The sequence below is a fragment of the Ostrea edulis genome, chromosome 8 (genome assembly GCF_947568905.1).
Source record: "Ostrea edulis chromosome 8, xbOstEdul1.1, whole genome shotgun sequence".
NCBI classification, from domain to species: Eukaryota; Metazoa; Mollusca; class Bivalvia; order Ostreida; family Ostreidae; genus Ostrea; species Ostrea edulis.
The window spans coordinates 9,015,188-9,032,644 of NC_079171.1; the positions used below are offsets into that span (position 1 = coordinate 9,015,188).

General features: G+C 33.7%; 1 protein-coding gene across 1 annotated transcript; it reads left to right on the forward strand.

The window, feature by feature from the left end:
• Window positions 1-14,265: 14,265 nt before the first annotated feature.
• On the forward strand, window positions 14,266-16,366 carry LOC125673923 (uncharacterized). The gene is made up of 3 exons (XM_056148134.1): window positions 14,266-14,693; window positions 15,250-15,427; window positions 15,997-16,366. The coding sequence occupies exons 1-3, from the start codon at window positions 14,670-14,672 to the stop codon at window positions 16,230-16,232; spliced, it is 438 nt and encodes a 145-aa protein (XP_056004109.1). The 5' UTR covers window positions 14,266-14,669; the 3' UTR covers window positions 16,233-16,366.
• Window positions 16,367-17,457: the final 1,091 nt, after the last annotated feature.

Here is a 17,457-nt window from a genome sequence, read left to right on the forward strand (position 1 = left end):
TTGAATAGATGGCTGGGCGGTCTAGCGCGCTGTTCGCATGCTGCTAGGAGATATGGTTCCGCAGGTCGTGAGCCCAAGACTAATTAAAAAGAGTAACTACTCAATTTTACATCAAATCATGATACTATGCGCAAGTGTTTACTTACATTGATTTTTATTATTTATATTATCAATGTTTTATTATCATTATTATTACCCATGAATGACTCCCCAAACCTGAATTTGAAAAAGAAAAGCAAAAATACTTTACTTACTTAGTTTTATAAAAGTTTTTAATACAAAACGCTTGCTCAAATGATGAAGATACAAAATAACTGAAACTTTTAACCCGAATGGCTTTCCATACTTTCTTTTTTAACAACCGTAATTCCCCTTGTAAATTGACACTAATTCTTTAAGATTTCATTTATAATTGATTATTCATAACTTCTAAAGTAAATATTGTGTTTTATAATTAAAATTAATTCAGTAGAGGGTCAAACAAAATATTTTGAAGCTTTATTCGCGAAAGTTCCCCGGGAATGGAAGTCGGCAAAGAATATGAGATGCTGAGCAATATTGTATGTATATAGAAGGTCTTAAAATCACCTTTTTAATACAACTGTTTAGCTGTTTAATCGTGTTTTTTATTACATGCACTTTAGATCGTCGTGTATAACTTTATTCCGATGACTTTCACAGTTAAGTTACTCCCCTTTACGTGTACGGCGTGCCGTAAACACCACAAAATATCGATGGTTTACTAAAATATTTAAGTCAAAATTTTAAATATTTCCCATTGTCCGATTTTGTCCGATTTTTTGTATGTTGTTAATCACGCTTTTGTTTATTAAATTCCGTCGAGTTTGTTTCTGTTGCAATTACTTTGAGGTGATTTGCTAGATTGACTAGACTAATTGATCAAGTTGATACTAATGGCAAATGAAATTCTCTGACCTAAAATCTATAAGAGGCGCTCACCCATTCCTCGATTTCTTTTCTTTTTTTACGAAACCTCCGTCCCGGGGATCGGATTTTTCAGGAATTCAATACAAGGTATTGACAGCTTTCACATTTCGTCTTCCGGCTATATATAGTGAATATTGGTACTGGTAAATTGAAATTACTCTCTCTCTCTCTCTCTCTCTCTCTCTCTCTCTCTCTCTCTCTCTCTCTGGGGGATTTTTTGTATTTTTAGGTGTTTTAATATTTTATTTTCATTTTTCATTCCATGTGGGCCTATCTGTTCTCTTTCATACTTCTCCATCATGTCTAAGTTTTGAAGGGGCGTTAGCTGCGAGGGTAATGACAACCATTTTTTTTTCCTTTCAAAATCTCTCAATGGCATAGGAATATAATATCAATGAATAAAATAACATTTATTTTGTACAAAAAAAAAAGAAGAGAAACCTAATGCAACGACGTCAGATAACCCCTTTTAGTGTAAAGAAATGTGTAAGTAAGAACAGGGCCGTAAATTACATGGAGGCGGAGGAGGCAGCTGCCTCCTCCAACTTTTGAGCCAAAAAAAATTAAAATTTAAAGTTCATTAGAATTTATGTTGTTTCCAATAACTAAGAACATGATACCTCCCTTAAAAAGCATTCCAAATCTTTCTTTTAGAATGAGTTAGTCAAGTAACATCTTAGAAGGCCCTAGAATCAAGGATTTTGCACGAAACGTGTTCAGTGTGCACAAAATGTGCTCAGCGTCTGGGCGGCCCCCAGACCCCCGCCTAATTTCCTGCCTCCTCCAAATTGAAGATTAATTTACGGCCCTGTAAGAATCATAAACTTGTAAGACAATAATTATTTAATCACCAAAATCACATATTCATGTGCTTGTTTTGAGGGGGAAAAGTGTTTGAAATAATTATAAAATATAGTCCAGTCATTCTAGCCAAAAATAAAGCGTATAACCTCAAACTAATTGCAACAGAAATGTTTTTGTTTGACAAGGGATGCTCTGGCGTATATAAAAAAAATCGAGAGTACAAAACAAAGGGGAAAAGTGTATTTTGGGGGCAAAATCGTATATGTTGATAAAAAATCACCGAAAACCGGGATTTATCATTTATCTTCACACATGAAAGAAATAAAAGAAACACAATTGCTATAATCATCGGGAACGGTGTTAAGATTCACAAACTATTTTATTCATACCAAAATTTCAAATGAATGATTTTTTATGAGGCGTAAAGCCTTATTTTGGAAGAAAATCGATGAAAATGAGAAGAGTTAATGTGAAACTCGTAAACATTGATTCTGTCACAAAATGAGATACTATTTATATGAGACAGTTAAAGAAGTGATAATTAATTCATAAAAAATATTTAACAGTTTGAGATTTTAAAATCATGTGTGTACCAGTGGCGAATTTAAGGGGGCGCAGCCCCCCCCCCCCTTTAAATTTTCAAAATAAAGGTAAATCATGTTTTTTTTTCTTTAGAAAATTGTAAACGATAAAAGAAGCAATAATTTCTTCCACTCTCGAAGAAATAAATGACAAAATGTTTTGATTTATTTAATTACTTTTATTGGGAGAACTTGCATCCCCCCAACAAAAAACCTTGAAACTTGCGTCATTTTATGAATTTCACTTTTATCCTAAATGACAGAAAATAGTAAAAATAACTACCTAAGAAACATATTTTAAGCCCTATAAAATTTGTAAAATCCATGCAGGAGTTCAAGGCGGCCCCCAGACCCCCTGCCTCATAAACTCCCCCCCCCCCCCCCTCACTGCCTAACCGCAATTACTGGATCCGCCCCTGTGTATGATCCCGTAATCGTGTTTGCTCTGTTCGTTTGTTTGTCAGTCCGCAAAATGTTTAACTTTGGCCATAACATTTAAATGTAAATGAAAGTTTTTTTAATATTTAATATGTGTATTTTTGTGACAAAATCTTTTAGATAGTACCAAACATTTTGACATTTTAACGTTGATGATTGACCTACTTTTTGTGACCTTGGAAAAAAACTTTCTTAGGGTGTTGGATTTTGCTTACGAGTTAGAAAATTCACGCTACATGTTTAGTGATAAATTGAATCGGGTGCATCAAATTAGCCGGGACGAGGGTATTGTTTTTTACCATCCCTCATTTCTTTCTCTACAAATATCTATAAGTTTCTTTGAGAAATCTACAGTTCGGATAGAAAAGCCATTAACATCACGTTTCCTATCAGAGAATTTGCACAAAATATACAGTTTTTGTCGAAGTAAAAAGTAGGTGTTGTTTACGGAAGCATATTAGGGCCGCAGCAGTATCTTTTTTAAGTTTGTTATAACAGATTAATAATTTGTTATAACAGATTATTAATTTGTTATAACAGATTATTAATTTGTTATAACAAATTACTAATTTGTTATAACAAATTACTAATCTGTTATAACAAATTACTAATCTGTTATAACAAATTATTAATCTGTTATAACAAATTACTAATCTGTTATAACAAATTATTAATCTGTTATAACAAATTACTAATCTGTTATAACAAATTATTAATCTGTTGTAACAGATTACTAATCTGTTATAACAAATTATTAATCTGTTATAACAGATTACTAATCTGTTATAACAAAGTATTAATCTGTTATAACAAATTACTAATCTGTTATAACAAATTACTAATCTGTTATAACAAATTATCAATCTGTTATAACAAATTATCAATTTGTTATTTCAAGTTACTAAATTGCTATTTAAAATCATTAATTCAACAAGAGGCCCACATGCTTTATTGGTAACCTGAGCATTAGTTAAAAGTGTCACTACTGCAAAAGGCTATTGAATCGATACTAATTTTCCTGGTTGCATATCTGAGCTACATACAGGGCCGTAAATTACATGGAGGCGGAGGAGGCAGCTGCCTCCTCCAACTTTTGAGCCAAAAAAAAAATAAAAATCAAAATTTAAAGTTCATTAGAATTTATGTTGTTTCCAATAACTAAGAACATGATACCTCCCTTAAAAAGCATTCCAAATCTTTCTTTTAGAATAAGTTAGTCAAGTAACATCTTAGAAGGCCCTAGAATCAAGGATTTTGCACGAAACGCCCCGCATAATTTCCTGTCTCCTCCAAATTGAAGGTTAATTTACGGCCCTGACATATAATGTAAATTCTATTCATATTATATTTAGCTTTTGCAGATTAGCTCAGACTCAGGCCATCTTTAAGGCCCATGAATCTCTTGTTTTGCTTTATTGCCACTTTAGTTATACTGTGAATAATTGTAACTTAAAAAGCCTTCTAATACATGGTGCTAGATCTTATATTGAGCACATAACTTTCAGTTTGCAGGAAACCCATTTTGAAAATGTATGCCTGTTGGAAAGCGGTAAATGTAGTACGACCGAAAGCCGAAAGTCCCGAATAACGATTTTTGCATTATTTCTCTCTTAATAGTTGATAGAATGACATCAAACTTATTGTGATAACTGTTTGACATATTAAACAAGAATCGTATAACTTTTTCTGGGAATTCTATAAAGAAGATATTGAACCAGAGTTTTCGGATACCAAAAAGCGGTCAATCTAGTACGTTTTATAAATGTCGAAACCTGAACACGGTCGCCGATCTTGTGATCTACCGAAAGTCTGCGTTTTAGCATTATAGACAATATTGAATCAGACTGAGTTCTAGATATCTAAGGTAACTTAAATAAATCGCAATTGCATATGTGGTGCATTTATATGCGCATTTTTATGGAGCGCCAAATTAACATAAACTCAAATAATTGAAGATATCTTCAATTATTTAAAGATATCATCAATTCAATTATTGCTCTCTTTAATTGAATTAATGCGCGCATTAAATCATTTATTGCTCTCATCAAATGAAATAATGCGTGCTTCAATTCAATTATTGCTCTCATCATTTGAATTAATGCGCGCATCAATTGAATTAATGAGAGCAAAAATTGATTTAATGCGCGCATTAATTCAATTATTTCTCTCTTCAATTCAATTGATGAGAGCATCAATTTAGTAGAAATATTGCTCGCAATAATTAATTTAGAGCTCGGTATAAATAATTTGATGATCTCTTTAATTCAATTGAAGATATCTTTAATTATTTACGATGCTTTTGTATAAGGAATTAATGCGCGCATAAATTGTTTTAAAGAGAGCAACAATTCAATTAAAGAGATCATTAATTCAATTGTGGATATGTTGAATTGAAGATATCGTTAATTATATAGTTGCTCTCTCTAAAAGAATTATTGCTCTCTTCAAATGAATTAAAGATATCATTAATTCAATTGAAGAGAGCAATAATTGAATTAATGCACGCATTAAATCAATTTTTGCTCTCATCAAATGCATGAATGCGCGCATCAATTTAATTATTGCTCTCATCAATCGATTTAATGCGCACATTATATCAATTATTGCTCTCTTCAATTGAATTGTAGCGCGCATCAATTCAATTGTTGATATCATTAATTCATTTGAAGAGATCATTAATTCAATTAAAGCGCGCATCAATTCACCTGAAGAATTAATGCTATCATCAATTCATTTAATGCGCGCAATAATTCAGAATTGAAGATATCATTAATTATTTGAAGAGATCTTTAATTAAATTGTTGCGCACATCAAATGAATTGATGCTATCTTCAAATAATTGAAGATATCTTCAATTATTTGAGTTTATGTTAATTTGGCGCTCCATACATTTTATTGTGTCACCCTACATATTTTGTAATTATACATGTGTAGTACACGCAATCTTTTGCCATGCCAAGAAATTCCTAGCAAAATCTCCGGTATAGAAAAACCGTTATAAATCAGTGACCGCAATTAAGAGATAAGCGACGGCTACTATTAATCAGCATGTAATATGGTCCTATTGAAGCCAACGAATTCAGACCGGACGGGATTTCTTGGCAAGAATATTTCAATCCATTTTGATATATACACTATAAAAAGTGTGCTTCTTTTTAAACTTCGGTTATTGAAGCATATTCGTTATTGAACTAATTGAATAATTTTATAATTCAATTATTATTTTGATGTAGCGTAGGTTACTAATGCTTACGAAGTGTGATTTAAAGTAATTATAGGTAATTTATATGTAATTTATCGAAGAGAAATGACAAATTTTAACATTATCATTCCATCATCAAGACGATTAAAGACTGTACTATCATAATTCCCTTTTCTTTCTTAATCAAAATGACAAAATATTGTAAAAGCACACTTTTGGGGTTACATTATTTACTTTAGGGAGGATAGTTTCTTTACTTTCGCAGTTTTGATTTTTATTCAAAATAACATGACTGGGTGAATGGGGAACATTCGCGTGGCCAGAGCTGGGCAACAGAATCAATGTTTAATGTCATAATCATGACTAATTACCGACAGACATCCTCAACTATCGTTTTTCGCGTACGCTGTTTAGGTACGAATTTACCAAACTAAGGGGACCTACACTTGTTCCGATTAAAACAATATCACGATTACAAAATACAGCAGTTTTTATTATTCTGTGTTGGAAACATAAAACGTAGTCTTAATCAATATTTTTTGCATGAATAGGATTACTTAGAACCCAGTATTTACAAGGGGCTGTGGAAATCGGTCAGTGTCTTCGACTGTGTTTGGGTTCCGACATTTATAAAACGTACTAGATTTACCGCTTTTTGGCAGGTGAAAACTCTGGTTTGGTACTTTTGTAGAAGAATTCTCAGAAAAAGTTTATGTTTTTGATGTACCTAGGTTACAAACAGTAACCTCTGCAAATTATGTGTTATTAAATGCAGCATTAAGAGAGAAATCTCGAAAAAATCGCTATCCGGGACTTTCGGGTTTCGGCCGTACTACATTTATCGCTTACCATGCATGTTCTTGATTGAAAAGTTTTTACACCGGTGGTATTTCACATTTTTTCTTTAAAAATATTTATGAATAAATATACCTCCCCTTCCCAGAAAGGGGACATATTGTTTTAGTGTGAATTCTTCATCTTCTTCCGTTTCTCATACTAAGTTTGCCCGGGCCATAGCTTTCTTGTCTTTTCCTTTGATATGTGGAGACTATGGAGAAAATTCCACGATTGTCTATTATGATCTCTTGTCGTTGATATTGATGATCTGTTAAATTCGTTATAACAGATTAATAATTTGTTATAACTGATTAGTAATTGTTATTACAAATTAATAATCTGTTAAAACAAATTACTAATTTTTTATAATAAACTAAAAAAAGATACTGCTAATATGCTTCCGTAGTTGTTGAGCGAAGACCGCGACTTGATCATTCATGATTAAGACTTGTAGATTTAAACACCAAATTTCCTTTTTTAAAAGAAATATCATTGTGTTGGGGTTAGTGTAGTCACGGCGACACTTATTTTATAATATTTTGTAATATGTGCAGATACAATGCATGTTTGTATCAATCATTGGGAGTGATAAAACAATGTAACTGTAGAAACGTGTTTTATTAAGGAGGTTCGCTACACCAGAGAAATTTGATGTGGATGAAAAGTGGAGGATATGTACAACAATATTTTGAAGTTGAACATTTTCAAATTTACTTAATTTTGTCAAAAAATGCACTTCTAGTAGAAAGTAATTTGGAAAAAAAAATTAAAACCCCTGCTGGACTCGAACCTGCGACCTACAGTTCAGCAGTCGGTATTCAAACCTACTGAACTAGTCGGCTAGGTTTTGAAAAGGAAAAGTAAAATATTGCTGATATCGATTTTTTCATCCATGTTTTTACAAGAAGTCAGCCATTATGACGATGTAGAGTACGACCTTAAGGTTACTCTTTCTGATTTTAATATATAAAAAATCATCGTAAAAACTAACCCACGCCAGTGCCGTCTTGCAGTACTTTGATTCAAAATGCAGTAGATCTGGGTGTGTGTGTGGGGGGGGGGGGGGGGGGGGGGGGGGGGGGTAGCGATCCAACTTATCTAGGGGTAGTGATCCATTTATTTCAGTATATCCTATCTGAATGTGTTTGGCTTTTCTATTCAGATATTTGTCTTTGATAGGTTGTGTTGTACCCTCCCCCTAGCTTTTTATGCAGTCGCAAAATAAAACCCCTGCGGTTTCATAGCCTGGTTCCCGAGGCCTTCCGATGTGGAAGCATAGACTTGCACATTGTATCGGAAAATATCGGGAACCAGGCGAGTGCAGTTTCATAGTTATAGAGTTATCTTTCTTGACGAATCAGACGACAGATGCACGAGCGGCACAAAAATGGACGCTGGAAGTTGTGAAGTTGGCTAAAGTGGCCACCACTCAGGTAGTCTATATAATAACGCAATGTAAAGAATTGATTTACAGACATATTTTTAAACTGTAATGAAAAAAAAGTACATTCTGATCCACTCACTGCTATAAAATGCGATGTTGGCGGTCGAACGCAGTTAGATAGAATCACAGGAGTCGGCAATTTTATCAATAAAGTAGAAATATATGAGAAATGAGCTGAGCTTCGCGAGCTACGCTCGCGAAGCTCAGTGGTAGTATTCATGCCCATTTCTCATATATTTCTACTTTATTGATAAAATTGCGGACTCCTGTGATGGGACGAAGCCCCCCGGAAGCTCCTGGATTTTACAGATTTCATAGGGCTTGAAATATATCTCCTATTTAGTCTTTTGTATATTTTCTGTTATTTTTTATGAGGTGAAATGAAAAAAAATTACTCAAATTTTAAGGGTTTTTGGAAAAAAAGAGTTCTCCCCAAAAAGTAATTCAAGAAATCAATATATTTTGTCATTTATTTCTCCGAAAGTGGAAGAAGTTATTGCTTCCCCCTATATCCTCCGCTTCGCTGTTACACATGTGCACACTGTTACACATGTACACACACTGCACTGTTACATATGTACATACACTAATATACATGTACACACACTGTTACACATGTACACAGTTACACATGTACACACACTGTTACACATGTACACACACTGTTACACATGTACACACACTGTTACACATATATACATACACTGTTACACATGTACACACTGTTACATATGTACACACACTGTTACACATGTACACACACTGTTACACATATATACATACACTGTTTACACATGTACACACACTGTTACACATGTACATACACTGTTATACATGTACACACACTGTTACACAGGTACACACTGTTACACATATATACATACACTGCTACACATGTACACACACTGTTACACATATACACACACTGTTACACATGTACACACACTGTTACACAGGTACACACTGTTACACATGTACACACACTGTTACACATGTACACACACTGTTACACATGTACATACACTGTTATACATGTACACACACTGTTACACAGGTACACACTGTTACACATATATACATACACTGCTACACATGTACACACACTGTTACACATATACACACACTGTTACACATGTACACACACTGTTACACAGGTACACACTGTTACACATGTACACACACTGTTACACATGTACACACACTGTTACACATGTACATACACTGTTATACATGTACACACACTGTTACACAGGTACACACTGTTACACATATATACATACACTGCTACACATGTACACACACTGTTACACATATACACACACTGTTACACATGTACACACACTGTTACACAGGTACACACTGTTACACATGTACACACACTGTTACACATGTACACACACTGTTACACATGTACACACTGTTACACATGTACACTGTTACACATGTACACACACTGTTACACATATACATACACTGTTACACATGTACACACACTGTTACACATGTACACACACTATTACACATGTACACGCACTGTTATACATATACACACAGTTACACATGTACACACACATATACGTGTAACGCGTGTCAAATGAACACCTTAACTTCCCACCTGCAACTGAACACTTCTACAGTTATTGGTATTTTAGTACGAAAATTTACTATTTGGTACTAAAAACAACATAGAAGAGATTGCTGCGGTCAAAATTTGTGAAATATCGTTTTATTCACTCCTTGAATTTTTGCTTATCAAGTGAACACTTTCCTTTACACACGGTCAATTGAACACTTTCCTTTACACACAGGCAATTGAACACTTTCCTTTACACACGGGCAATTGAACACTTTCCTTTACACACGGGCAATTGAACACTTTCCTTTACACACGGTCAATTGAACACTTTCCTTTACACACAGGCAATTAAACACTCTGGCACACACGGGCAAATGAACACTCTGACACACACGTGTAACTGAACACTCTGACGCACATGGCCAATTAAATACTCTGATACACGCAGCCAGTTAAACACTCTGATACACACGGGCAATCAAACACTCTGAAACATCCAAACAATCATTATCACCACGCTAAATAAATAAGGCCAAATCTCTAAAGCTTACAAAAAAGCGTGAAACGATGACATAAATCGAAATTGGGATGTGATAGACAGGGAATCCACACATTTCGTTGAAATTATCGCCGCAAGAAAATAAAAAAAAAGGGGGGGGGGGTAGTATTGATTGGATGATTGATTATATATTTTACGTCCCGTCGAGAATATTTTATTCATATTGAGACGTAACCAGCTTTAAGCGGAGTACCACGAATTTAGACCTATCCAATGTATCCATAGGGTTCAGGGTCGTAGCAGTGAGGGTTCTTTGAAATATCGTGCCAACACCTACTACATGTACGACAAGGGATATACGTTTATAAGGTCACATCCAAAAGATCCGTGATTCTCACTTCTAAATGTCGAGCGTTTGGCGAAGGAGCAATTAACACTACCAATTTTAACGTCTTAGGTTTGACGCCTGAACAATTCTTGAACTCACGACCTCCCGGTTACGAAGCGAACGCTCTACCATTGAGCTACCGCGACCGGTCGGGGGGAGGGGTAGTAGTGTCCATAATGATGACTTTTAATGTAATAATAACTTATGATAATCATCATTATTATATATATATATACTTCTATGATTATAGACTCCCTCGTTTGCCAATGCATGCTGTACGGGCCAGACTCTGTAGTAATTCGACCAAAAAGTATGATAAATAAAATCAAAATTCTGTAATACAGTGCCTAAAGGATCTAAAACAAGTATTAATAATTATATACATTTTTTGTATCACTTTAAGTTTTTTGTTGACTTTTGACATGAATAAAAATTAGATATCTTTGTAAAGAAATGTTACGCGATATCTTAATTCCACTCTAAAAGGGAACATTTTCATGAACATTCTGTTTATATATGTAACTACATAGATGTGACCTTACAGAAAACTTTAATCAAACGTTGCAAAAACCATAAATTCTTTGAAAATCCGGTTTATAACACCAGTTTATATAACATAACTTCAGAATCAGGATTTGTTCCCGGTTCCTTTATATACTGTTACAAAAATATCTACATGTTTATGATATGTACATGCACATTATGTCAATTTTGACTATCATCTCACCTTGAAATATGAGGACAAAATTGTAATAGAGAACCCCCAAAAATCACGATTTTGCTTCATCTTAGATATTTTTGTTTAGAGATTTCGTGCCTTTGGCACTCATTACGCCCTTCCCTAAACGTGTTGGACACCCCCCCCCCCCACCCCCTCATTAACCACGTCTGAAACACACCGACAATTGAACCTGGTACATTGCGCATAACTTGAACTATTATAACGAAAGGTAAAATTCAAGTTACATATTTGTAAGTTTTATTGATGAACTTAGTTCAGTCTCGAAAGGCAAGTAGAGATTTAAAACATTCCCTGAACATTGGCAATTCGCGCCTTCGAATGAGAAATAATCTCCCTCATAAAAGTGATTTGGACCCCCACTCCTTTCCCTGCCGATCTGAGGACAGAGATGACCAATTGCAAATTCAAGGGAATATATTACCTTCTGTTTTTGTTCAAAAACTGGACGTGTCCTCTCATGACCTTTATAATACAAATTCACCAGGTTGATTTTTAAAATCTTATTAATGTTTTACATAAGCTCAAATTGAAGTCCAATAATATACGCGCATCAAATCAATTATCGCTCTCATTAATTCAATTGATGCGCACATCCATGTGGTGGAAATATTGCTCGCAAAAATTAATTTAGAGCTCTGTATGAATGACTTGATTATCTCCTTTAATTCAATGGAGGATCTTTTTAATTATATATACAAGGCTATTTCATAAGCAATTAATGCGCGCATCATTTTTATTTAAAAGAGCAACAATTCAATTAAAGAAATCATTCAATTGTGGATATCTTGAATTGAAGATTATATCTCAATTAGATAATCTCTCTAAAATAATTATTCCACGCATCAATTTAATTAATGATATCATTAATTCAATAGAAGAGAGCAATAATTCAATTATTATGCACATTAAGTGATGTTAGCATTAATGAATTATTGCTCTCTTCAGTTGAATTATAGCATGCATTAATTCTATTGTTGGTATCATTAAATTATAATTCATTTGAGGAGAGTAACAATTAAATTATTGCGTGCATCAATTCAGCAGAATAAATAATGATATCAATAATTCAATTCATGCTCGCAATATATATATAATGCAGAATTGAAGATATTAATTATTTGAAGAGATCTTTGATTGCAATGTTGCGTGCATGAAATGAATTGATAATATCTTCAAATAATTAAAGATATCTTCAAATATTTGAGTTTGTTAATTTGGCGCTCCATAGATCTAAAACTATTCCTAGTGGATTCTGGTGCTTTCTGACTCGAGACATCATAACAGCTCTTGCCACAAATGAATCTCGCCATACAAGTGATAAAAACACACTTGAATATGTTGCAGAAAAATAAAGATCAGGTGGGTCGCATATACCTATAGCCACCTCTCTTTTAATTTCTTCATAGGATTCATATACTTAAAGGGATTTTTCTCCTTGAAAAGGTGATATTTAAAAATATGTCACTTTTTAAGGAATTTTATAATCCCCCAATAGTATGTACCGGGGTAATTTCTAAATTGTTTGGTGAAAATGTTGACAAATAAGAATCAGTCACTGGTTATTCATGTGGAATTTAGCTATCTCATATGAATAAACTCTTGATTATTTTACTACAATGTACCATATTAACCAATTTCGGAAATAATTCCTTATTTGTCTTAAATTTTGATTTGATATAAAGAGCAAACTGAAATGATAAACCAAAGTTCACATTGAACACCAGTGAGGCAATTGTATACAAATATCAAATTCATATATTACAGAATTCATTAAGATATTTGAATTATTCTAATCTTTTAATGTTCCATGGTAGCAATGAAAACAGCAGGTCTTTTATTCTCAGTCATATATTTTATTATATTACAGGAGATGTTATATGTACAATTAGTATATATATATATACATTATATATGTAGTTGCATGTGCCAAAAAAATGTATACATATATGACTAATTCAACCACAGACATATCAATAAATTTGCATTTAATACATTGAATGTAATCCTTTGATTAAATAATCAACACAGATGCATCCATATGATAATACATGTATTTGTAAAAGAAAAAAAAAAGAGTTTCATTTCTCATACAAATGATATCTGTACAAATATCAAAATCAACAAGAGGCCCAGGGGCCACATCGCTCACCTGAGTCACCTTGGCCCTGCTGTTTTGATTTTTAAATGCTTTTTTATCAATCTTTATTCTCATGAATAATGTGACCCAAACCTACCTCTAAAGAACACAACATTACTAAAATGAAATCATATAACACAAAGATATGACAAGCATGATATTGCTGTTCTGGATAAGACCAAGGTATGAAGTCATAGGTCTTGGTATGATATGAAAGACTTTGCCATAAGTAATCTATATACAATACAATAGTCCTGGATATACTTAATAAGTTATACTTTCTTAAAAGTAGGTCAAACTCAGAGTTCAGGGTCACAAGGTCAAAGAACATAATATGATTGATTGTTTTAGCTGTTTTCCGCCACACTCAACAATTTTTCAGTTATCTGGTGGTGCTCAGTTTTTATTGGTGGAAGAGAGAACCCAGATACAATGTACCTGGGAAGAGACCACTGAGGCCAAAAATAAAAATATGTTTGTTTCCCCTCGCCCCGACCGGGTCAAAAAAAAGGGCCCGGGTCAAAAGTTTTTTTGCCAAAAAATTGCGATGGTTTTTTTTTTTATTTCCGTAAAAAAATATCGTGTCCGCTCCGTGTCGGTTCTAGACGTTATTTCTGCTTTTTTCGGAAGTTACCGGGATTTATCGATACTTGAAAAAATGGGTGACAGAATAGCGTTATCGTCTACTGTAAAGATAAAATACAAACACACATCTAAAGTTGTGCCCATAATAGTCAACAGACTCTACAGTTTCTCCAAACACTGTACATGGAATGAGGTTTTGAATGATTTGACAGCGGACGGCGACCATAACATAGACAAGTTGGACGAAGTAACTGTCACCGTGTCGGACAAACTTGCCAACGGTGTAACTTTTGAGCCAGATTTTGAAGAACAGATACAAGTGGTTCACAACTTTGATAAAAAATTGAAATATGTACAATTTGACGTGATAAGAGACTTAGAACCAAATAACAATGTACCAAAAGGTCAAAATCCTCCTACATGTCCTACAGCTTTCGATGTTTTGATGAGAAAGTCCAGCACACTGACAAAGCTCCCTCAAAAGATTGATGAAGCCTCTCCCAGATTTACAGGTAATTTATATGCATTATTATATTTCTATCAAGTAGGTTTGAGATGGTGTATGGCTCATGTCTTAAAGTTATAAATGAGTCTGTCCCACACCATTTCATTTCTTTCTTCAATGTTCCCAAACTTTTGGTCTGGGGAAATTTATGGTAGGGGGTGTAAAAACGGTAAATTCCTAGGGGAAGTGCTGCCCAAATTTTTTTCAACATTGGACAAACATAAACAACAATAGGAAAATGGGCAGTCAGACTTGGTACTGGCACTGATGCATGTATCTCATGAAAACAGACCAAAACTGCTAGGCTATATGAAATGAAAGACAATATTATAATTTTCACACAGTGGTAACAAATATGTCTGACAGTTGTGCTAAATTAGATCCTAATATCTTTCATGACTTGCATTAATATTTCAATATTTTTGCTTAATTTGTCCTCCAATATTCTAACATTTACACCTCTCCCTGGATTTAAGGTTTTGTTTAACATTACAATCTAGGTTGTCTTGTTCTACATTCAATGAATATATTTTAATTAGCATTTGATATCTAATCTTTTTCAGGGTTGTGAAAACAGAATGCTTGTTGCCCAGAATGTGAGATCTACAATAAAATGCACTGAATGTGACAAACCTAGATGCATTTATTCTAAGCTGAAGTTGAACCCTCGAGATTTAAGAGCCTTGAAGCACACAACAGATAAATATGACTACACTTGCGGGGCAATTTTAGCACCAGAAGGTTTGTATATTTATTGACAATATTGTGATTAAATGACACTAAATAAGACTGGCATTTCTGACAGAACCAAAGCACAAGTATGTTCATTTGTTTATCATCATGATGATCAATATCATAAACAATGGATACATGAACTAAGATGAATATTCACTGTTCAAATCTTTTTAATCAAATGACAAAATGTCAGAAGAACAGAAATTGGATTTGTGTGTTTGTCCACATTCAATCTGTATCCTTGCATTGTTAAAAAATTTAAATGCTTTTTGTAGGCCTTATATACATGTGCAGGATAAAACATGTTTGCATCTACCATGCATATTCCCCTTTTTCACTCTCCAAAAGGACATTCAGTATTAAATGCACAATCTGTGGAAATTATGTTTTTGGCAGCCTTTATATTTACAGTCATTGAATGATAACATCTTTATAATATTTGTATCATTGAAGTAATGGAAGTAGGGATGAATCTTTGAATTTAACCTTGGGTAATCTGAAAAAGAAAATAAAGAGCACAAAAACATTAAAATCAATTTTTTTCTCTGACAAGTGTTTTTTTTGGTCACTTTCAGGGGATGTTCTACATGGAAAAGTTTTCACAAGACTCCAGCTTGCATGTACCAGTCACATTGAATTTGCATACTACAGCTCGGATGTTGGCCGCAAAGACATATGTGCATATTGTGTTGCAACAGAGATCCAAAAGGACAAGGACTTGTGCAAAAACTTTAAAGTTGTGCTGCCAGTTTGTGACTTGTGTCGTTCCAAAAAATTGGAAGTCCCAAAGAGAAATCCAATTAAGAAATAGTTAATTCTAGTCTGACAATCAGTTAATTCTAGTCTGATATTCATCCTCTCTAAGTCATTCTTTTTAACATGTTGTTTATGATTTTTGTTTCTACTTGTTTCTAGTCAAGAATAAATGTTTTTTGTTTATTTTCATTTATTTCTTTAAATAATGTTTTTTAAAGAAATGTCGGAGTAAAGAAAACAGAAATTACACATCCAGAGCATTCATATTAGCATACAGATTCAACGCCAGCAAGCCATTCCAGGATTTTAATACATAAAACATTGAAGCTCAACCAATCCTCAACATAGTAGTATAAATGTTCTCTTCTCCAGATGTTAAGCATTGAAGACAATCAGTGCCCTGTTTGACAGATCTGCTTTTTTTCCGACAATACATATAAAATTATATGAATTTAAAAAAAAAAAAATATCACCTGCCTGCCTGGTCAGTTTCAAAAACTAGACCCGGGGGAGGGGAAACAAACATTCTTTTAATTGTGGCCTGACCTTCCGAGAGTAAACTGGGAAACTTTCTCACTTACCGGTGCAAGCAGGATTCGAACCCACGCCAACCACTGAAGAGACATTATTTGTCGAAATGCGCATCTGGTGCATCAAAATTGGTACCGTATAAGTTTTACCTTAAACACAATGTAGTTCAGGACACACTGAATAGGTCAGATTTGTTTTGCCATAAAAATTGTATATTCAAGATATGAAAGCTCTAGCTTAAATAGTTCAAGAGATATCTTTAAAGATTTTTCCTTTAAATATATCAGCATATAAAACTTTGATCCCCTATTGTTACCACACCATACCTCCCGGGAAATGATTTTAACAAACTTGAATATGCACTATGTCAGGAAGGTTTAATGTAAATTTGTGTGCTTCATACTAAATTTGAAAAGAATTCTGTTATTCGAATCGTAGATTGATCGCTGTTCGTTATCTTCACCTTTCAGTTATAGAATTTAGTTAAAAATATTCAATTGTTAACATCGACGGACTACAACGGATGCAGACCAATAGCAATATGTCATCTGAGTTTACTCAAGTGACCTAAAATTGTATAATTTTTCTAAAGCTTTTGAAAATTGATAATGCTATTAAAGCCTAGTCTGATGCCTTACACTCCATTTCAATAGTTAAGCGTAAAAAACAGACTGGAGTGGATGTGGACCAAACTTAAGAAAGCTGTGAGATTAGTTCAATATTCAAACCTACAGTTTTTGAATAATAAG

Coding starts and splice junctions, on each gene's coding strand:
- LOC125673923 (XM_056148134.1), top strand. CDS start 14,670: ATGAAGCCTCTCCCAGATTTACAG. Junction 14,694..15,249: donor AGCCTCTCCCAGATTTACAG/GTAATTTATATG, acceptor AATCTTTTTCAG/GGTTGTGAAAACAGAATGCT. Junction 15,428..15,996: donor GGCAATTTTAGCACCAGAAG/GTTTGTATATTT, acceptor GGTCACTTTCAG/GGGATGTTCTACATGGAAAA.